The 24,136-nt window shown below is 46.3% G+C and overlaps 1 protein-coding gene across 3 annotated transcripts in view; it reads right to left on the bottom strand.

Annotated features, from left to right (window-relative positions):
- Positions 1-24,136, bottom strand: part of LOC138489065 (protein mono-ADP-ribosyltransferase PARP14-like) — a 1,946,959-nt gene that overhangs the window by 1,537,435 nt on the left and 385,388 nt on the right. For all 3 annotated transcript variants that reach the window (XM_069616628.1, XM_069616629.1, XM_069616630.1), the window contains exon 6: positions 4,265-4,501. In XM_069616628.1, the coding sequence (XP_069472729.1) occupies positions 4,265-4,501 (237 nt within the window). The remainder of the gene's footprint in view (positions 1-4,264; positions 4,502-24,136) is intronic.

Genomic DNA, 24,136 nt, shown 5'->3' with positions numbered 1-24,136 from the left:
AATTTTAGGTACTTCCAGCAAGAACCGGACTTGGTGGTCGTTGGGAGCATGAACTGCCACCATAGTGACTTGCTGGCCCATCGATTTCCCTCCCAGCATCAGGTACCTGCCTTCCGGGTCCCTTTTAACAAACTGCTTCTCGAAGCGAACCCCTTTGACTATTAGAATGCCCACTCCGCTCTTTTGTTCCACCTGAGGCTTTGCGGCTTGTTCTCAACTAACTTCTGCATCGCCCCCACTTCTCCTGCCAGCCCCAGTGAGAGGTGGGCAGTCACCTCAGCAACCGGGGGTTGGGGAGAGGATACAGCACGCAAAAGTGAGAGGTGGCTTTTGAGAAGATTCTATCACTGCCATGTGTTATTGAAAATTCTGGGGCCCCAGCCCCTTTAACACTCTTTAGATACCACCAGCATCCATTTTCCTGGGCTCTTCACAAGTGCCTCAAGGGATTTGCGCCCAGCCATTTGTGCCCCGGGGTGGGGGATTTAGAGAGCCATACCCCCTTCCACATTCCACTTCAAGAGGTATATCCACTTGGTGCCTCTTAGAGCCAGGGGCACTGTCTTTACTATGAGAGGGGGGGGGGGGGCTTCCTGTGATGATGTATAGGCCAGCAGGGCACAGATGCGGGCTGTCTCCAGCAGGGGGAGAGATGGAAACTCAGCCCAGCCATCAGCCTCTATTTAAGGATTATTCCATGGCTTCCGGGGTCCCCAGGCCTCCTAACGCTGCTGCTGTTGTGTGTTGAGGCACCAGAGAGATGGGGGGGGGGGGGAGGATCGGTCCTCCCCAGCACTCCCACTGGGCCACTTGGGGCTGCTCTGGCTCCCTCGCCCACCTCCTACCCTGCCGAAGGACGCAAAATTGTGTACAGTGTGCGACAGTCCACCCCACTAAAAATATGGTCCAATCGGATTCTATGGCGTGGTAGAGGCTGAAATAATATATACATGCACTGTGAGATGCTAGTCCCGATTGTCATGACCAACTTGAAATTAAACTCCACAAGGTACAAAATGCCCGTCCAATCAGGTACAGTGTGTTCTATACAAAGAGCACGCAAGCGCCAACCATTTGGCAGACTGCAAAATGTCTACAAACTATAAAAGGTGGCAAAAGTGAGAAAACCACAAATAAACGCTCTTCTTGTAGTTACAATCTGTAGTTTGTCAGTGTATGTCTCTGCCGAATTACCTGTAAGAGCAAGCGTCCGCTCACAGTCCATGTCGTGCTCCTGTTTGACTAGCTGGAATTCGTTTACGTTAACATCCACTTCCTTATTCACATGACCAACCTACCATGGGCCAGAATAAGGTATGTATGGTAATGTCATTCCTACTGGTGCTGCCAATCAGCTGGAAATATGCATCTCCATGTGAAAGACCCATAGTGGGTTGTGCATCAGCCTGCGTAAATAACTTCTCTTGTGCTACTTAACCGCTATTCAATGCGATGGATGGACGGGGATATCCTCCCTTCAATGTCTCATTGATAAAACGTAGTTCTGTTCTAGCCTCGGTTACTTTCCAACCAGTCTATATCCTGGACTTACCGAGAAAGACATGCAATTAACCCCATTTGGTTAAGCTACCATTAATCATGTTATGCAAATAGATGCTTACTGACGCCAGTGCATATCAGTTTCTACAAACATTCCCCAGCAGCTTTAACAGGACATGGCGTAACAGAACAAAGTAACATACCAAGCCTAAGACAGTACAGCGTAGTGATGATCGAATAGCGCAGCCACATAACAAAAAGGTGTCATGGCTTAGCAGAACAAATAAGATGACTCAGCACAACATCACCACAAAGATAGCATGTCCCAAATAAGAATATGTGCCCTCCACCAGATAGAGAGACACACACACACACACACACACACACACACACACACGGGAGCTGTACTTGATCCTGACCCTGGGGGAGACTATATGAGGGAGGATCACATGAGAGGAAACAACCTCCGGGGAGATGTCATGGCTTCATCGGGTGAGACATGGTATCCCCCCAAGTTTCCTTGAAGATAACATTCACAGGTCTAATATCCTCATGGCCTGCTGTCATACATCTACTCATTCTCTAGAGAATAAGGAAACCCTTTGCCCAAACCTATAGACCAATTCTTCACCTCTGGTCTACCTCGTGAAACCTTTGAAAATACTCATTCAAGTTGACGGAATCAATTTGCAACAATGAACGCTATGTCTCAGAATTCTCAAAATACTGGGACGAAGATCAAAGAATGCAGATTGAAGGAGGCTGCGAGTCCAGCAGGCGCTCTAGCGTTAGCTCGCGTGCACCTGGGCCCGGGAAGTTCAAAAGGCAGAGACAGAGGCTGTCAGGCCTGCGGCTGGTAGGAGAGAGCTGAACCTCTCAATGAGTACCAAGAAGGAGAAAGGCCAGAGCCGGCGTGGTGGAGCTAGAAGGCTCGCCGACAAAAGAAGCTGCTGCACCGGGACATGCTGCATGAACGCCAAGAGCCAGTGAGGGACTTGTGGCCGTTTGTAGGTAACCAACAGCAGCGCTTCACTTACCAGACCCGAGACAGAAGCAGACCAGACTCGTGGAAACTGCGAGAGACGAAGAAAGAAGCAGAAGCAATAAGGACACTAGCAGAAATCCTTTACCGATTGACGCAGGAGAATCCACGAATGCCCTTCAGTGATGGTGAGTCTGCCAAAAGATATCTGGGACCCGGGGCATATCGGCGGCCAAGCCAAATGCAGATAATTGTACGCAAAAGAGAGAAAGAGAGCAAAAAATGGAATTAAACCACGAACAAAATCATTACGAATATATGAATGGGTGCAATGAAAGCAAATAGAAAACCGGAGTAAGATAATATATCAAGATCATACATTATCCAACGCAGTTGATCCGTAATACTGGAAAATGGCAAAGGCCCACGATTACAAGTGTGCAAGAACAAGAAGCCCAGGTAGGAGAGTATACCAGGCAATTGCAAATGTGAGAGTATACCAGGCCATAATAAGAAGAGTACAAGATCCAAAGAAGTCCTGAGGAGCAATATCAGGACTAGAGAAGCGATTGTGCCAAGCAGAAGAGAACCCACCGTGGTCGAACGTTTTTCCAGGAACCTTGAAGAGACAAAGTTACTAAGTCAGCCAAGTTAATTTTGCAAAGGTGACTGTTGGCCAAGAAAGGCATAGAGAACTGGCATTCGTGAAACAAGAACAAGGAAGAATCCAGGGGAAGGGAACCACCCTCTGGAACAAGGATCATTGTTCTTGAAGAACCTCTGTATTGGAGCCATTTATTCTTTCTTTATGATCACGTTTTACCAACCATCCATGGTTAAAGGCATTTCCCCGTCACCTTAGTGTTAGGTTTATAGTGTGAGGGTCAGAATAGAAATTTGGGCAGAGGACAATTTGATTTGGATATTCTGAAGCAGACAGATCCTTAGTTTTGCTTTAGGCAGATCAATTCCTCTTAGGACGGGGTCAGAGAGGCATTTTCCAAACTACTTTTATTTTCAATAAATGTTAAGCAAAAACATGGCAAACTTGTGTCCGACTTTACTTCCCGACTCCTCACACCCACCCTTCTTCCTCCTATGTATTCTACACCACCAAACGTGTCCAGTTGTAAAGAGTGTCCATATTATTAGTAGTTAAACAGATGTTGTATAACAAGGTAAGGCAAGACAATGTTATTGGCAGCAAACCTACGATACTGAGTGTCTGAACTAAGGAAAAGCATAATGCATCAGAAGGAAAACAGGATGGGCGCTAGGCAAGTGAAGCACGCCCAGCTCTTCCCTCTGTTTTCCGCAATTGAAGCTCTGTCCTATTGTGTACCCCCAGCCTTCAGAGTTTAGGACACTGCAGGACCTCAGATGTGGCTGTTGGAAAGGCTAATGATGTGGAGCACAAGCTGAAAAGGTACATGAATGGCACATTAACCAGCAAGACTGCATAAAATTCACTTGGGCATGAATGCAAAAGTGGCTCACAGTTACAAATGGCGATTTGGTCCTTTCGTGAATTTGTTTTTTTTAACATATGTGGCAAATAGTGAAATATTTGTTCAGTATTATTGGTTAAAACTGCCAGCCACACAGTGAAGTAACTGATCAGAATGGCCTACTTTGGCTTGATATTCTGGCCCACACTAGCATGTTGGTCCTGCCATTCGGGCAATGCTCGCTATATTTTTATGGGCAGTACATGCTGACTGCATGGCCTCTGAAAGATGAGGCTTATATAAAATTCAGCATTTAGTTCATACAGGGCCTTACCTTTTTGATCATAAAATGTAACAATTGCTGAATTTTCCTCTGGCAGCGGTTCTACCTCAGCCACTCGTCCTCCCCCGTGCTTTGAACTTTCGAAGTAGATCATGAGGAAGTCGATGCTCACAGTGGGTGGTAGATTTTCAGCCTTGATACTTTTTGTGCATTCAAGCTGTCGGGCAGTGATGCAGTGGCTCTTTACCCTGGTACTTTTGGCAAACCTTTTAATAAAGTCTAGTACACCTATTAAAACAAATACATTCTAATTGTAATTAGTTTCTTTATTTCAATCTTCAATAGAGTATACATTCCACAGCTATCAACCACCACCTTCTTCCACACCCAAAAACAATCTCACAATCACAAACTCTCATTCTGTTTTACATTGCTACATAACATTACTATTTGGTTTCATATAAATGGCACTTCCTTAAATAGGACAAAGCAATTGGAACTCTGCCACCTGACCCCTATGAGCAGCATTCTGTGGACTAGAGGGACTTACGATTTATCAGCAGAGCCTCACCAGAGCCAATAAGAAACTGTCCACTTGCCTTCATAGGCTTTCACAAACCCTAAAGGGTGGACATTCTGTGGTGGTTATATGTACTACAGATGCCACAATCCTGTGGTTCCAGAAATATGGAAAATTGAGAGTACAATTAGCACCTGGGGGAGTGGCACCAGCCAATCACGAGACAAGGAACCCAGGTTTGGACCTATAGTATAAGCCCGCTTTTCCTTCCAACATCGTAGGCCACTTGGCTCTGTGCCACCATTTGTTTGTCGGGATCTTGTTTGCAATGCCTCAAGCTAGCAGGCTGTAACCGGCCAAGTCCTTCCCCCAACTGATGTATGCCTTTATTTGCCCCCTGCATTCACTTCGCCATACAATCACTTAATCACATTTACTTCTCCATAGAATTACTTCGCCTGTCTTTCACTTGCACTAGTATTCTGCCATTACATGCGGCGGGAGGTGTGGGGGGGGGGGTTATGGGACGCAAGAGATCCACTGCAAACCATCTTTTACCCCATATTCTAAACCCCTGCCACCCTTTGACCCCAACCCGAATCTTAACCACATGCATTACCACCTTCTCAATCTGAAGATGCAGATGAAGTAAAAGCATGAAGAAGTAAATGGTTCACAAAGTAAATGTCTGGCAAAGTGAAGGTAGACGCAGTAAGTGTGGAGGAGCATCATCATCAATGGCAATGGCTGAAGAATTTTTTATTGGAGTGGTGCATATATTTCACTCACATATGTCCGATTGACCGAGCATAGCAAGGGAGCCTGAACCTATCAAGGGGGGTTCGGGCGGTTCTCCCCATTGCCCCCTCACCACCCAAGAGTACTTTTAGAAAAATTGGGTAAACAGCCAAAAAGTTAGCAATTGGTTTTGTAAGGTAACTCATGAAAACATCCAATAAATGCAAGTCACCAACAGTGCACAGAAGCATGTCCCCAACACAATTTCATGATTCATTTGCCTACAATAAAATGTTCATGCTGGCTGTGCCCATACATTTACATGCTGGCTGCATGAATATATGCCAGTATTACCATATGAGAACATACTCAAGATTGCTTTGAGCATAACGCCATTAATGATACTAGAAGATAACATGCCCACACGGGTTCTGCCTATATATGGGCAGTATCCTCGCGTAAGAACATACATCTGTTGGTTTTGCGGGTAATGATGCCATGCCACAGTATGAAAACATGTCAAAATTGGCTGCACTAAAATATCAGTCTAGCCACATAACTTATCATGCTGGCTTTATCATAAATGCCAAGTTAAAAATGTCATGCCTGCCCCCTAGGTCCCAGCGCCTTGTACGCTCACGACATTCATTGTGATTATGTGTGCATGCAAGGCGCTGCGGTCCGAGGGGGCTGATTATGTGTGAGTCGCTGTGGTCCCAGGAGACTGCCATGACCATTTTTACTGGGAACAGATGTTGTGGTGGATGTGACCCCCCCCGCCACCTCCAAGCCCTGCCCCCCCCCCTCCCCGAGAGGCTAGAGAGCTGACCCTGTTCTGCAACACTCTTCCTTTGGGGACAAGGACTGGCGTTCCTGCGAGGATCTCCCAAGAAAATATGCTAAGAGGAAACTGCAAATGTTTCTTTAAATGAAAAACACATTTAAGTGGGACACGCAGGATGATATGGAGAAGGAGAAGAGAAGCCATGGGAGACAGAGATAAACTCTGACATAGGCCAGGGAATTTCCACGGCTACGTCATATATGAGAGGGGAGGAGTTTGAAGAAAGAAAACCCACAAGTTACAAAACGGATTCAAGGCTGCTGCAGAGGCGAAGCTGGACGTGCAGCGTCCTGTAACCAAGGAGGAACGAGATGCAGAATTAGAGGCAGGGGTAGAGAGAGACAGACAGAGAGAGACCACAAACAGCTTGAGTGGTCCCGGGTCCCAGAAACAACTCCAAAACCACTCTGCGACTGAAGACGAAGAACCTACCAGTATCCGAAATGCTGTACGACTATCCTAGGGGACAGCACGCAGGAAGATGCATTGAAGGAACAAGAGAGGCCATGATGGCGGAAGAGAGAACCGACCCTGAACAAGTAGATTCCCCGGTGACGTCACTAAGAGCAACATGTAACAGGGAAAAGGGGAGACCCAGAAGGGAGACCGAGAATTGTTATGGGACCAATCATACTTGTTTCAGTTAAGATAAAGCAATTATAACATTGACACCAAGAGGAGTGGCTGAGAACAGTCATGGGAGTGTTCTTACTCATTACAGTCGAGGCAAAGAAAGTATAATCCAAAAAAGAAACAAGTAATAAGAGAAAAGCAGGAGGATAAGCCTGGATCAGAATAGATGTTCAAAGCCAGATATCAGAAAGGGATCAAAGATTGTGAACAGTTTGAAAGAGAAAAGAATACTAAAGAAGAGTTATAAATAGTGGCTAACTTTACCATGGGAAGAGAGAATAAGAACTCCCTGTAGAGAGAACTAAGAGGAGGGCAATAAACCAACAGAGAATATTTACCAAAGAGAAAAGAAAAAGGCTCAATAAAGTATTACACAGACTGTATAAACTGATTAAAACAGTCAGAAACCATCTGATAATCAGCTAAACAGAAGTTGTGAAGTAGCAAAAACCCAGGGAAGGCAGTGATTCCCCAGTCAATAGTCATTATCTTAGCTTCGGGTCAGTGAGTTGCTTTGGACGGTGGATAGATTCCATTAAGGCATTCACTGACTGACAGCGTAGCTAATTTTGTTAGGTAGGGATGCCTTATAGCATAGGGAGGGAGAGGCATGACCTTTTTCTTTACCTGGCCACTCACCCGCACTGCCCCAGCAACCGTTGCACTTGGGTCTTTATCTGTTCCCCTACAGTCCCCTTACCAGACACCCCTTGTCTGCTCTCAAAACCTGCACTTGCCACCTTGCTGGCTGTACTCTTGTTTTTGTTGTATCCCGTGCTGAGCACTTCCCATTCCTCCCCTCTCGCTTGCACTTTCCCCCCTTCCCTCTCCCCTACACTTCTGCGTTCTCAATGTCACCGGGCCAAATAAGATTGTTGTTTTGTCCTCCTTGATCCCCTCCCTTGCCTCATCGTGCTATGAAACACTTGTGTATGAGCGCGATACAAATAAAATATATCATAAAGATGGCAGTGAAATGGTTCATCAGAGTCCATGTCCTCCTTCAGACACACCACACAGGTCAGAAGGACGCAGACACTCTGAAGACATTCTCACCATGTGTTTATTAAAGAATAATAAGGCCTATCTTTCCATATTGATATGGGGTGTGCCCAACCTACTTTACTAAGGTGCTCGTCAGTCATCAGTGAATGTCCAAATGGAAAAACTCGACTGTCCAAAACTAGACCTAACTGACCCTACCACTAGTTTAATCAACTAAGGTCAGGAGAATGACTCCATTATCCAGATTAGTGTGATGTTGTACCCCTCTTCCCTTCTTTCAGAGTTCTTGTTAATATGTCATTTTTAAATAGTTTCTCTTTATCCTCTGTGACTTGTAGTCTTTTCTGCCCTCTTCAGTATGTGTTTTCTTTGTCCTTGTCTGAATCCTTCGCTGTGTATTAGAGGGTTATGAATATTCTTGTTTAGTGCCTTCTCCTCTGGGGTTTTGCCATAAGTCTAGCTCACCCTTTTCTGACTTTCTTGTACAAGGTTTATCCTAGGGAGCTCTGTGTTCTTTACTTTACAGGTCTCCCTCTCGGTTATTTTCTACTCTTGGATAATGGGTTATTTTCCCCCTCTTCTCAAGGTAATGATACTCCATTCAATTTCTCTCACGCTTTGGGGTTTCTATGCTTCTGGTTATCCCATTAAGATAGTTCAACTACGGTTTCACTCTTTCGTCATTTGTACTGGGACGTGTTTCTCTGATTCTAGAACCAGTCCCTTTTGGCTTACCGGTATTCCTGTTCTCCCAGTTACCTTCCATATTGCGTTTCCTTATCCTGCTCTAAGCAGTTCTGAACTTTGCTGGCTCATTCACATCGGGCATCCCCAGTCTGCGTCTGCAGTCCTCTCTCGCTCACTCTCTCTCACCTCTTCCCTTTGGTGCGTCCTCCCTCTTCAACATACTCGTCGCAATTAATTGGAGATTTTCATTTAAAGAGACCCTTTCTTTCTGGTAACGGCATAAGTTCACTTCTTCATCCCAACTTATAATTATTTGGTGTATTAGATAGTCCCATATATGCCATCATGTGGAGCGCATCAGAGTTCCTTACAGGACGGGAGTCCTTGTCCCCAAAGGGGGGGGGTGTTTCTCCCAGTGATGTCCCACTTGCCTCGGCCCCCAGAGACTGTTGTGGAGCAGACTCACCTCCCAAGCATCACAGGGGGGAGTGAGTGCTACCCCCTGGGCAGAAGGACAAAGTCTCTCGATTCATCATACCTCAGTGTCTCACACACACTAAATCAGTGTGATTATGTGTGCATCGTCTGCAATCAACGTGAAACTCCTTTCCCAATATCCCAAAGCCTTTTGGAAAGCAGTTTGACCCTCTCCCTCCATCACTCTGGCCCTAATGCACCGACTGGCTACTCTGCTGCCAGTGCCACTGTCTGCACAGTGCTGCTGCTGTGCTCTGAAATTCACAGCAACGTGTCATGGGTGTCGGCACACCAGCAGCACTGTGCAGTAAATCTTGCTTTATTATTGTTCAGGAATTAAACAAGATTTACCTCACATGGTTTCATCACTATGGCCCACACAGGGTCTGGGTGATGAAAAGGGGCAGGGGGTAGGGTGGTAGGATGGCAGGCCAAGTGCTTGCTTGCATACATTGTGTTCCTATTATCCCTAAAGACAGAAGATCTCTGCTGTCTTTAGGGATAAAGATTAATTTAAAGATGGCCAGATTAACAAGCCTCTATGAGAGTTGCGAATCCCCACACCGAGGCTCAGCAGGCTGAGTGTGTTGCCTATAGTACTCTACGTACTACCATTACTATTAGTAGGTGGCACTCGGACTCAGGATAATTAAAGGCAAGGAGCGGCTGGAGACCAAGCAAATGGTAGCGGTGCGTGGTATAAATCAACATACCATAATATTTGCTGAAATGGTAATGGATTTTTTAATTAGACAGCGAGTCTTGTAGGCTAATTAACTAAGGCACTGCTGATTCGGCAAATGACTTAAGTAGCTTGAGCCAGAGTACCTACTGTAGTGCAACCCTACCATGTACAAAGCAACATGATTTTGCGCTTGCTCATCGATATTGTGTGAGGGCATTTTTAGTGGGGCACTGCCCCTCCTGCCCTCATAGGCCAGCCGCCACTGACCATCAGCTGTGAACTTTAAATTCATCTTTTTGTTGTATATGGTTTACATAAGAAACCTTTACAATCGAATACAGAGGATTAAAATACAATAATTACATATTTTACAAGAGAAAGTGCTTAAAATACATTTATCATTACATATTTTCAGAATAAGGTGCCTTCATATGCATAAGCGCCACATAGTCCTAAAATAGGTGGCAACAAAAATAATGAGAAAAAGAGGAAGGAAAAGAAGAGGAGAGAGACAATACTGCAATAGGGAATGGGGTCTAACTTCATCCCTCCAGTACCACCAATAATAAGCCATCTATTGAAGGCCTGCACAACCCAAAAGATTAGAGTTCCCCACAGCCAAAGCAGGATCAGTATATAGGTCCAGAGATTTAATAAAGCCGGCCACCGCCAGGCCCTCCATATTATTCTCAATTGATATACATCTAGACCAAATATAATCATCACCCCCCTTAATTCCCCCATTTAGCAAATTTCTCCAGATTGGTCATTCTTTTTGCCTTTAGCTCTGGGCATGAAAGCAGGAGATGTTTACTGGTTTCTATTTCCCCTGTTTTATGACAAAATCTGCAGAGGGCTTTCATATTGTCCATCTTCCTTCTCCTCATTACCTCTCTTGTTGGGAGAATATTCCTTCTTAGTCTGAGCAGGAGAAAGCAGTAGTATTGATTAGGGAACTGTGGCATAATTAAGGAGGTGTTCCCCTTTTTTTATATTCATATTTTAGGTCAGAGAGAGGGATAGCTATAGAATGTATCTATTGTATTAATGCAATCCCTTTCATACAATAGTTTTTTCACTCTCTCCAGATTAGTTAGCGTCTCCCTATCTGTACCTAATTCACCCAGAATTTAATCACAGGCGTCTCGAAACAAGGACAGATATTTATTCTGTATAGATTGTTCCAACATTGGCACCAATTTGCCTAATTCTTCATAAAGGGTTTCACGAATGGGGTCTAATAAGCTACTGAATAGGCCCAGCATTCGCCATTGAGACCTCACTTTCAGGGTTAGAGGCCAAGTTCGTAATGGATAGCAGCCATAGGGATATTATTGGGCAATTTTAATGTTTTCCTCCAGACCAATCCCTCAATTATTTCCAAAATTACTGCAATTGGAGGAAATGCAAATTCCATTCCATATATTAATTTTGAGACTATTTTCCCCTCATAAAAAGATACTGCAGGTTTCACAGAAAATCGGCCATATTTACGATCTACATTCAGTAACTGGGCTGTCAGCGGTAGGGCCTTCTGTTTCAAAAAGATAGAGCCCTAATCTCGAAGGCTGTGCCGTTATTGGGAACCCTAGATAGAGAATCTTTGTGTAATCTGAATAGATTGGCCCCCAGGGTCCAACCCAACTTTTTTTGCTCTTGCCTTTCAAAAAACAACCAAAATACGAGTTTTCCTGGGGTTAATCGTCAGCCCATTAATTATTGCAAATTTAGTGAATTTGTTAATTAACTGCTGAAGACCCAACCTAGTGGAATCCAGGAGTAGGAAATCATTGGCATAAACCAACCATGATATCCTCAAGTCCGCCAGCTTTGGAGTCACAAGACCTGCCTCCTCCAAAAACTCTCCAAATCCGAGACGTAAAGATTGGACAGGGAGCCAACGAGCATCCCGGTCTCAATCCTACATGAGTTTCAATTCCCTCCAACTTTAAACGCAATCGGATTCCTGAGTTCTCATACATACCCATTATTAGATGTAGCAGTCCTTCGGGGATTCCCCATTTTGCAAGTTTGGCCCAAAGTCGCAAACAAATTACACTATCAAAAGCTGTTGATAGATCAATGGAGGCAACATATAGTTTGCCTCCAAATTTTCCCCAGGCTGAGTCTTGGAGGGCTCTCATCACAACCCCATTTAGATTTGTCGAGTGCCCTGCTCCGAAGCCAGTCTGGCATTTGTTTAGTAAATGGGAGCTAGCCATCCATTCATTTACATGCGATAGCAAGAAAGACTCAAACACTTTACAGTCCGCGTCTATTAGCGCCATCATTCCTCGCTTGGTTACGGTCCCCCCGTGTAAAAATAGGGACTACATGGGCTGTTTGCCAGCTAGTAGGTAAAGTTCCACTTCTTACGATGCTTCCTAACAGCATTGTGAGGATCTGGGCTCAGGCGGCAGGATTGGCTTTTAGTGTGTTATTAGTTGATCCATTTGGCCCTGCTGGGTGCGAGATCTTTGCTGTTTTGATTAATTTCAGTACTTCAGCAAACTCAATATCAGGGTCCCATCATTCCATCTCCCCGCTTACCCCACTATATATTTCCTGGCAGCTGTCCACATGATCCCCCATATAGGTCAGAGAAAAAGGAGACCCATTGTGCCTCCGAAACCCCATTCAGCTGCCCCACCAGAAGCGCGATATATGGTTGATTAATCAATTCCCAGAAAGCCCTCGGCTCGCTTTTAACCAGTATACCCGACATCTTTTGCACATCTTTTTGCATCATTATGGCTTTCCTAGAACTGTAATAATTCTTATATTTCTACTTGATGCTTTTAGTTCTGGTATTAGTCTCCGATTGATCGCAATTGAGTTGCTTATCAGAGTCCGGAGCATTAAAGATTTTTTACTAGCAACACTCTGCTCATAGGCATGGGTGTGTATTTTCAGGGGCCCAGCAATTCTCAGTTTATGCAAAGCCCTACTGAATAGATCACTCAAAAAGGGATCAAATTCTAGAGCGTTAAAGACATGGAGTTTCCATACGCAAGTACTAGTATTTATGGTTTCCATTAGCTCACCATTTAAAACTTCAACATTACTAGGTGTTCATCTTATTCCTTTACCTTGTCCCAGAGTTTTGAGATTAATCCCACCTCCTTCATAGGTCTTACTAATGGGAAGAGAGAACTCTACTTTGATAGTGCTGTGATCACTCCACATATTAGGGGTAATAGTGACCCCAGAAGTTAGTTTAGCAAGTCCTTCATCTACAAATATATAGTCAATAGTAGAAGAACTAGCTCCCCTATACCACGTAGGTGGAGCCGGGATAATTGGGTCCAACTCTCCATTTAGGCACACCAATCCCACTGATTCAAGGGAGAGATTCCACAATTTACCCCATTGGGATTTCTGCCCCCTCAAATCCGCTCTGCATTCCATCACCCAGATCTAAAAAGTTCTCAAAGGGAATACGGCATTCTGAGTTAAAGTCGCCAGCTACAATCACTTTCCCATATGGTAGAGAGCATTGCTAATCCTGAACTAACAAAATAATTGCATCCAGGAATACACGAAGAGATGCTAGCCCCGTATGCAAATATATATTGATCAAAGGAATATTCACTAGACCCCCTGTGGAAGACACTTTAACTGCCAAGTATCCCTAACAGGAGACATGCGACTACCACAGTGGTTATACCCAGAGGCATCCTGAGTGCAATAATCAAGCCAGCAGACAGTCTAGCTCCCATACTCTGCTTTGCCAGATGCGAGTGTCTCAAAACCATGTCTCTTGCAAGACAGGAAAATAAAGCTATTTTCTTTCAACATCGAAACAGTGTCTGGGTTTGTGAACAAGTGTGCTTTTTTTCTCGTATTCCAGGAGATAAACTTAAAATTGAATGTTTCCACTGGTAGAGCAGTTAAATGTACACTCCCCATTGCGTCATTTACAGAGCGCTGATGTCATTTGGGCCCCATCTTGAATCCCTCTATATTGTCCTCTTGGGACCTGCCTCCCTTGTTCCAAGCTATTTCTTTCCGGACTGAAGACCTCCTTCAAGTTCTTATTGTAATTAGGGCCCTTCTACCCTTCAGCGGACTTCTGTTCCACCTTCACAACCTTAAGTTCAAATCCCAACTCACTCGGGGCCGCCATTTCTCCCATAACCAAGTTGAGGACCACTCGAGATTTGAAGGAGATATTACTCATATCCCATCGATCTCTCTCCGGGAAATGTACCCTATCTAAGTCACATTTGGCATACAGAGATTACAACAGTTAGAACTCTTCTTTTTGAAGTTGCATACGTTACATAATGTTCTTTCACCTCATTAATACATTTCACAGGGACGCTGCAGATTCTGCGGTTTATGTCACATTTCTTAAACCAAAACTCCTATCCCCAACAACCCCTCTCCCCCTCCCCGTCCCCCAACTTGAACATTTTCCGAGTCCACCCTTTGAACAGAACTTGCAGCTGTATCCTGTCCGAGTTTCAGCAGACGTGGGCATTCCTAAGTATCTTGGGCCTGTGAAAGTAAGCTTCTCTGTCCTTCACAAATTCTCTAGAAGGGTCCCATATAGCCAGGAATCTTAAATATTTGCCAGACTTAAGGGCACATATTTTTTCCATTGCCATAGTCCCCCATATTTTTACCCACCACCAAGCTATTATCGGGCCCAGTTCAGTTTTCCATCCTTGTGCCAGTGTTATTCTTGCGGCCGACAATAGATGTGTAATGAGCGCTGCACTATTCCCCAATGCTGCGTATGTATTCTCAACCACAGTTCCCAGCAAGATAACTTTTGGTTCATATGGCAGGGTCACTCCCGTCATTGCCTTTATATGCCCCAGCACCTCTTTCCAGCACAGCACCGCTTTTAGACAAGTTCACCACATATGATAGAGGTCACTCTTTCCCCCACATTTCCTCCAGCAGTCCGGAGGGTGGGGTTTATCTTGTGTAGGCGGTAGGGAGGGATATACCACTGGTAACACCGTTTGTATGCTGCTTCCTTGATCGCGGTGCATTTCAAGGATGTGTGCGTCCTTGTCCAGATCTGCCCCATTCTTCAGTGATTGTTTCTCCTACATCCTTCTCTCAGTTTGTTTTATACAGATGTTTATCTCCCACTTGGGCCTTGTCCAATAGCTTGTAGATTCTCGAGACACCTCTCGTAGTGCACCCTTCCTGCATTGTGAGTTCTAGGCCTATCAGGGTTCTAGTACCCGCCCTTTTAACCGCAGGATGCAAAATCCAATGTCTGATGTGTGCATCTGTACCTCTCTTTCTCCCCAATGCTGAATTTGTGTTCACATTCCTCAAATGATAAGTGGCTCCCCCCCTCTGGTACATGTCCGCTAGGGTCAAATTTTCTGCATCTGTCCATCCCTCCCAGAATCTTGTTTGAAGCCCTGGAGTGAAGTCAGGTATATACGCTTTTGGGGAATGAGGCGACGGGCCCTGCCTTTCTCCCCACCCACCAGTGCTTTGTCCCAGCTACAGAGAGACATCTTAGTGGTTTCCAATAATTGATCTCCTCTTTCAGGGCCTTGAGCGTTGAGTATGCAGTGCTTTCAGGGGGGGTCGGAGTGACATCCTGCTCTAGCTGACACCATCCAGCTTTTTTGCCCTGACCGGCGGTCCATTGCAACATAGGGGTTATATGAGCCGCCAGAATATATCTTACTATATCGAGTATCCCCAGGGCACCGAGGAGGGGAGGGCGCATCATACATTTCTTTTGGAGCCTAGGCCTTTCCCCTGCTCATATGAAGGTGAATATTGCTGTCTGCAGGCTTTTGGACATGCGGGGCGGTATCTATACTGGAATCAAGCTGACTACAGAGTAAATGGGGGCGGAGCGTCATCTTTATTGGCGCAATTCTGGCAAACCAGGGCAGTTCCTGATTATCGCATCGGTGCAGATCAGCCTGGAGGCGTTTCCAGGGGGAGGAGGGTCATCTTTATTGCTGCGATTCTGGCAAACCAGGACAGTTCCTGATTATCGCATCAGTGCAGATCAGCCTGGAGGCATTCCCAGAGAGGTTTAATGTTCGACTCGTACAGTATTCTCAGATCCCTAGCTGTCGGATTCCCAAATGGTCTAGGGACTCTACTAGTGGATACATCTTTCCTAGTGCGGTAATCATTTCGTCCTCTTCTGATATGTTTAAGGATTTTGACTTGGCGTAATTTATTGTGAATCCTGAGACTTTAGCAAACTCTTGTAGTTTTTGCATTGCTCGGGGCAAAGTGTTTCGAGTTTCATTCATAAATAGCATTACATTGTCCACATACAATGCAATTTTGTGTATAGTTTCCCCACTTTAAACCCCTTTAATGCCCAGATCTTGTCTGATTTGAACTGCAAATGACTTCATAGCCATAGCAAAGATAAATGGGGATAGGGGACAGCCCTGCCGTGTGCCTCTCCTTATATCAATTTGGTCCGAGCTCTGTCCGTTAATCAGGAAGCACGTAGAGGGGATCTGGAAATTTGCTAACACCATTTTAGTGAAATCCTGCCCACATCCGAACCCCTCTAATACGGTTTCAAATATTCCCAGTCCAGGCTGTCGAAGGCTCGTTTGGCATCTAGTGCCGCAATCGAGAATCGTTGGCCCGTTCTAGTTTTTTTTAAAACAATTTTATTGATTTTAATCAAACAAAAACAACAATACAAACAAACACGCAGTGCATTTTGCAACAAAATAATCGTATTACTTTTTTAATCTTGGTCACTGCATCCCCCCCTTCAACCCCCCTTCATGAGCCTGTCTGTTCATCGCCCTCTGTGTCCGCCGCACGCGGCGGGGTCCCGCTTCCTGTAGATTCTGTCCGATCTTGTATTGCTCCAAACAATTCGGCTATTAATGATTTCCATGCCATCAGGGTCCCTATCTCCTCCTCCCCCCTTACAGCTTACGACTCATGCCATACCATTGTTTCTGCCTCTGCCCATTTCTGTAACTCCTTCCACCACACCTCAACCCGTGGTCTGTGACCAGTCTTCCATCCCATGGCAATCCTTCGTTTGGCAAGCACATATGCCAAATCTTTCAGTTTACCGACATGCTTAAGTTTTGATGATCTGGGGAACCCTCCCAGCAAGCAGGCCCAAGCTGTGTCTATGATTAACGTGACCCCTTTCTCGGCTAGCTTTTGTGCCACTTCTCCCCAGAAACGCTCAATTACCGGGCATGACCAAAACATATGCGTCATATCCGCTTTCTCCTCGTCACATTTGGGACACGCTTGTCGTCCGGCATTTTCAAACTTAGATATTCTCATGGGCGTCATATATGCTCTGTGCGTTATATATATTTGAATCTGTTTTAGTCTAGCATTCCTGGACACCTTCTTATGGTATCCCAGTGCCCGTTCCCACATCCCATCCTCTATCAGGGTTCCCATTTCCGCCTCCCAATCCAACCTCAATTGCGTCAAATCCTTCCCAACCTTAGACATCACCATCTCATACAGCCTGGAAATCTCATGCCCCCCATCCGATATATCATATATTGCCTCTATGATGGCATCCGATTCCTCTTCTAATACAGTTTCAGGCCACGTTTCCCGAATTCTCTGCACAATTCTGTGGTATGTGATGTATTGGCCCGCATGCAATCCTGTTTTCTCCTCAAGGGCCTCAAAGTCCAGAATGGCCCGCACTTGCCAGACGTCGCCTAATGTTACTAGCCCAACCGATTCCCAATGGGTCCTGATTATCGCCTTCAACTGCCTATCTTCCCCTGCCAGCGCAACCAGCGGTACCTGCGGGGAGCATGGAAATGGGTTCCCCATCATCCGGCACACCCGGCGCCACATCTGCCACCCAAGCATCATCATCCTGGGGCACTCTCTCACTTCGGACTTGGGCAGCCAGATGATCTCCCTCAAGTGAAATGGGGCACAATCATGTCCAAATAAACTAGCTTCAGGGGTCGCCTGGTCCGAAAGCCACTGAGCCACATATTGCAGATGGCTTGCTACGTAATACACCTCAAAATTTGGCAGTTTTATCCCCCCTTTCTCATAAAAGTTCTGCAGCTTCCACAGCGCCAATCTGTTCCGGGTACCATGCCACAAGAAGTCCATACACATACCGGTAAGTTTGGCAAATAATTTTTTAGGTATCATGTATGGGATATTGCTAAAATAATGCAGAAGCCTAGGCAGGACCACCATTTTTAGCATTGCACCCCATCCCATCATCGCTAAGGGCAGCTTAACCCAAAATTGCATACACTGCTCGATTTTCTTGAGTGCCACCTCAGTGTTATGCTTATGCTCCTCCTCCACCGTATGGTACACGTCTATCCCAAGATACCAGAAATAATTAACTTCCCATGGTATTTGTAACACCGGTAATTGACTCTTCGGGGTTCCTTTATAGTCGCCTAGCGGAAACATACCAGAATTTTGGGGATTCACTGCTATCCCAGACAGCCCTGCATACCTCGCCATCACCTCCAGTACATACTGGAGATTTTCTTCTGGATACCTTAAGTATAGCAACAAGTCGTCTGCATATAAGGAGATCAGATGTCGTTCTCCCCCCACTTCGATACCTATCGTATCATACTGCTGTCGGAGGTATATTGCTAGAGGCTCCAGGGCTAATATATAAAGCATTGGGGACCAAGGGCACCCCTGCCTAGTACCTCTACTAAGCTGCCACCTCTCAGATATCACTGATCCCGTCCTAACTCTGGCCAGTGGCTCACTATACAGCATCTTCACCCACCTCATATAACCAGGCCCCATACCATACTTCTCCAAGGTCGCCAGCAACCGCGGCCACTTGACCGAGTCGAAAGCTTTGACCGCATCTAAGGACACGATCGCCATTTCGCCCTCAGCCGTACTACCCCATTCAGCAACCCGTCTGAGTCGCCTATGATTATGAGTTATGTTCCTATTCGGGACATAGCCCGTCTGGTCAGGGTGTATTAGCTTGCTAATCACTCTCTGCAATCTGTTCGCCAGGACAGCCGTCAATATCTTGCTGTCCTGGTTCAACATCAAAAGAGGTCTATAAGAGCCGCAGCTGTGCGCAGGTTTATTAGGCTTGGGAAGTGGTATGATGACCGCCTCTCTAAGTGAATGTGGCAACCGTCCCACCTCAAACGCTTCGTTGAGCATGTCTAACATAGGGGGGAGCACCTCCTCCCTGTATGTCTTGTAGAATTCACTCGGGAGCCCATCCGCCCCTGGGGTCTTGCAGGTAGGTAACTGTCTCACCACTTCTTCCAACTCTTCCAGGGTGATTGGTGCATCTAGTTCCTCCCTTTCCTCCTCACTTATCATGGGCAGTCCTATGTCTTCTAACGTTTCCATTATTTCCTCTCGGCAGCCCCCCATCTCGTCTGAATACAGCACTTTATAATATTCTGCAAACTCCTCGTAAACACCCTCTTGGGTGTCCACTGCGCTACCATCTTCCCTCATTATCGCTCTGATCGGGGGTCTGGGAGCCTCGCTCTTGTATAGCCGCGCTAACAACGGTCCTGTTTTATGCCCACCCGTTCTAGTTACTAGGTTGATGATGTTTATAACTCGTCTCACGTTATCCTCAGTGTGTCTCCCTGCAATGAACCCTGTTTGATCTACATGCATGATACGGGGAAGAATCTTCCCTAGTCTAGTTGCCAGTATCCTGGCATATATCTTAGCATCCAAGTTTAGGAGCGCAATGGGGCGGTAATTAGCGCACTTGGTCGGATCTTTCCCAGGTTTCAGGACTAGCAGTGTTGTTGACTTCCCCATATCTGGTGTGACTGACCCCTTTTCCGTTATGCCGTTGAGGAGCCTTCTAAATGGTGCCAGCAATTGTGCATGGAACGTTTTGTAATAACAGTTCCCTATCCCGTCGGATCCCAGCGTTTTATTTGTCAGCAGCGCAGTAATTGCGTTGATGACCTCCTGGGCCGTTATCCTGCCTCCTAATGTGTTTCTCTCCTCCTCTGTAATCTGGGGAAGGGGCGTTGCTAGCATATATGATTTTCGGTTTTTGGGCACCAAGTTTTCCCATTTTAGTAGTTCTTTGTGGTAGCTGACCATTATTTCCTTTTTCTCATTTTAGCTAGTACATAATTAACCCCCCCACACCCCCTCCAAATTATTCTTAAACTGTGTAATGTCATTGGAGGACTTATGTTTTTTAATTTGGCCGCAAGGAATTTGTTCACCTTTCCTCCATGTACAAATGGACTCTAATTTTCCTGAGTTCCCTAAGCGATTGTTGCGTCTGTCTGGTTTTGTGCTGGTATTCGGCCTCTTCATTCCTTCTCCAGCTTTTGTGTGACTAGGGCCTTCTCTCTTTTGTATGCCACCGCCTGTGATATGAGTTCTTCCCCACACCACCGCTTTCCCTGCATCCCACACTGTTCTCCAGTCTGTCTCTGCGTTATCATTCTCTTTAAAGTAGTTGTCAATCACCTCTTCCATGTGTACTCTAAGTGCAGTATCCTTCAATATCAGCTAGTTTAGCCTTCACCGAGGCTTCTTGCTCTTCTTTTAGTCCCTCCCGCTTCAATGGTTTACTAACACTGGTGCATGGTCTGTGAGGTATTGTACTCCTATTTCGACTTTCGTCACTTCTGGGATCAGGGTCGCTGATACCATGATCAGGTCAATAGCCTCCATGTACAGCAGAGTAGTGTGTATATTCGCTTTATGGCCATTTCATCTAAAACCATTGCCATCTAATGCCATTCCATTGAAATTTTTCCATCTAAAACATTTTCATCTAATGCATTTTTTTCTCCTTTTTTTGGACCCCCCCCACCCCAAACCCGTTTTTTAACCTTTTAACGATGCACCTGAACAATTATTAACCCTTTACCCCCCAAAAACATGCATTAGATGGACATTTCATTTTGTTAGATGGAAACATTTCGATGGAATGGTATTAGATAATATGGGTTTAGATGAATTGACTAGATACCGTATATTCCCTGCACGTTTCTTGGAAAAACCTCCATGTCTCTATCACCCCTAGGTCCTGAAAAGGTTTGCCCAGCGCTAGTCTATTTTTCTCGTGCGCCACGGTTGGTGGCAGCATTTTATCTAGCGATGGGTCCATTACGCAGTTAAAGTCTCCGCCTATTATTACTTGTCCTTCACACCACCCTCCCAATTTCTGCAGTATCCCACTTATATATGTGTCTGGTTTGTCGTGGGGACGTATAGTGCTTATGATTGTATATATCTGCCCCCTGATCCAGCCCTTGAGGCCCACGTATCTCCATTTCGGTCCCCAAGTAGGTGGTTTTTCGGGAATCCCAACTCTCGATTGAGCAAAATAGCTACACCCTTCGTCTTACTCCCACTAGAGGCATAGTATTGCTGGGGAAACCTAGTATGCATCATTCTCTTTTCATCCTCTGGGAGAAGGTGCGTTTGTTGTAAAATCCCTACCTATACTTGTAATTCTATTAGTCTCCCCAGTATTGAGCGGCGCTTCATTGGGGAGTTCAACCCTTGTACATTCAGGGTTATGATTACCACTTCATCCGTAGGGCATGTTCCATAACGTCTGCTGCCCTTTTTGTTTGCCCTTAGGCCGCCTTGAGTGTTTCGTTTTGGAGGACCCGTTTCCCCAACTTCCTGGACTCTGCTTCCACTTCTCTCTCCCTTTCTTTGTTTCCAACTTCCCTTCCCCTTTCTTCCCTCCCTCCCCTCACAACCCTCTCCCCCCACCCCCGCAACTTCCCTTTCTCTCTTTGACAGTTTGTGGTCAGGGTCCATCGGGACCCCTCCATCCTGACTTCAGACCAGGGCGTTGGACCATATAGTTTCTCCCCTCCCCCCACCAGGACATTGCCATTTCCCGAGTTCAATTCCAAGGTGTGTCGCCCTCCTACCTCCGTCCAGGATAGCAGTTATTTGTCTTGCAACCTTTCTTCTTTGCCGGGGCTGACCAGGTGATTTAGTTTTCCAACTTTATCCCTTAGCAGCTTGCCTCTGACCAGTTTACTCCGATTGATTGTATGGGCCCGTCAGTGCTGAGGCACGGTCATTCCTCCTCCTTTCAGTTGACCATTCCCAAGGCTTGGGCGAGTCTTTCGTTGAGCTTTGCCTGTCCTCTTCTATACGTAGCATTGTCAGCCCTTCTTCGCATGTGCCAATACGTTGCGTCTTGCCCTCCCAGGCGAAGATTAGGCTAAAGGGGTAGGCCCATTGATACTTTATCTGTTTATCCATCAGGGCTTTTGTTACTGGTCGCATTAGCCTTCTCTTGTGGAGAGTCGATGGGGCCAAGTTCTGATAGAGCTGGATACGACTTCTGTTGATCGTTAGGTAAGTGTGTGTTCTAGCAGCTTTCAAGAGGTCTTCTTTTTGTGTGTAGAAGGATAAGGCTACCAGGGCAACCCTAGGTCTAGACCCCGGCTCTTTCCTCTTGGGTCCCACTCGTATTCTGTCAATCCAAATCTCCTCCGGTTGGGTATTCCTAATTAAGATGCTGAATCATTTTTGTATGGTGTCCCTTAGGTCCTCATCTAGTACAGACTCTGCCAGACCCTTGATCCTGATGTTAGATCTGCGTAATCTGTTTTCCAAGGCTTCGGCCTGTAGTTCTAGATTATTTGTCGCTCTGGCCACTTATTCTAGCAGGATGCTACTTTGTTTGGCTTCTGCCATGCTGGATAGGCCGCTCTCCACCACGCCCACTCTCTCTCCCAGTTCAGTCATCTCTTTTCTGACCTCTTGTGAGGCGAGTTTCAATTCTTCCTTCATTTGGCCCATATGGTCCTGAAATGTGCTGGTCATTCTGGCCTCCATTCCCTTCAGGCAGTTCATTAGTTCCTCTTTGTTCGCTGACATTGCAGCCGTTGTCTTTTTATTACCTGGTTCCATAGTTTCTTGTTGGGGTGAGGATGGATTTCCATCTTCTGTCTCGGTTTCCAGCACCTCTCAATTTGCCCCTCCCAACGTCTCAACGCTCCTCTGGCTTTTGTTATAGCACTTCTGGGTTTTACCCCTGGCATCAGGGGTGTTTCGGCTGGGCTCGTTAATGTGACTTTCGATGGTTTATTTCCTCAGCCGACGGGTCGCTAGGTCCAGTGGGGGTCTGTGCAGCTAAGATTCCCCCTTCTCTGGGCGCTGATTACACCTTCTTTAGGGGTGCTTCCCACTTTGCCCAGTCAGTGCCTTTCTGGTTTGTTTTCCTCTGTGGTTTTACTTGTGTCTGGGTTATTTAGTTTGGGGTAGTACTTCCCCCTTTCCCTGTCCATGACCCGTTCTTTCCCACTCCTATCTGGGCAATGTGGGTCAGTGCGTGGATCATGTTTTACTGTCTCCCACCGGTCCTTTCAGAACAGTGTTCTCCCGTTGCGGCGTGAGGAGCGAGGGTGTGGGGGCCCAGTTGGTATCCTACGGCATAGTGGCCTATGAAGTTGTGGCAATCTCTCTGTATTATTCCAGGACTCAATTGCAGTCTCAACCTCATACCTGTTCATGTGTCAGGGCTTACCTGCAGCATAATGCCTTTCCTCTCTCGGCTCCTTTCCCCCTCTGCGTCGCTGACGAAGCAGGCTTTTCCTCGTTCTTTTGAAGTGGGCCGGGAACTGCGGTCTCTGGTACTCCTTCACAGCTGTTCTGCACGTGCACATGGATTTAGACCCGAGCCCTGTGTTCCCCTCTTACTGGCAGGTTCCGGTGTTAGTTGATGTTTGGGGTCCTGGGTAGTTATTCACTGCCACTCCGCTAATAATCTATATTTGGATTTCCCCCTCTGACTAGGGCTCCTCTTTCCAGTCTTGTAGTGTGTTTCAAGGGGTTTTCCGTTACTGGGAAGCTTCCTCGCGGTGTGACTTTGTGCACCCACCTCGCGGTGCTTTCTTTCTAGCAGGCTCCGTCGCCGCCGGAGAGCTCCCGCATGATTGTACGCTGTCCGTTTGTGGATGAGTGGTGGGTACAGATCTATTCCGATCCTACTGTGTCCCTTGATGCCCACGTTTACACTGATCCGCCAGTCTCTGCTTCTCTAGGCTAGTCCTCCTGTTTCAGGCACTGCCCAGGATACATGCTTCCTTTTCCGAGTTGGGTCCCTCATGGGCGGGCACTCTCTGGGTCTCACACTCGTTCCCCGGTATTGAGGTTATGGTCCTGTCTTCCCAGACCCTCGCCTTTCGGTACCACACTCCGATTTTCAAAAAGAGGTCCGCATCTTCGGACTGCTTCGGCTTTAAACCGATGGGGTTTCACCTACGTCCACTCCCGCGCTACCTCCATAAGCGGGGAGCTGTAGCCCCTTCTCTGTGCGCTGCGTTCCGGGGTTTGTTTCTCCTCCAGATTTGACCGTTTTCAGTCGGCTATTAGGTGCAGCGTCTCGTTTCTAACAGAGGATTCGGG

This window comes from Ambystoma mexicanum, chromosome 9 (genome assembly GCF_040938575.1).
Source record: "Ambystoma mexicanum isolate Mex_15411 chromosome 9, UKY_AmexF1_1, whole genome shotgun sequence".
NCBI lineage: Eukaryota > Metazoa > Chordata > Amphibia > Caudata > Ambystomatidae > Ambystoma > Ambystoma mexicanum.
This window is presented reverse-complemented; position numbering and strand designations above follow the sequence as displayed.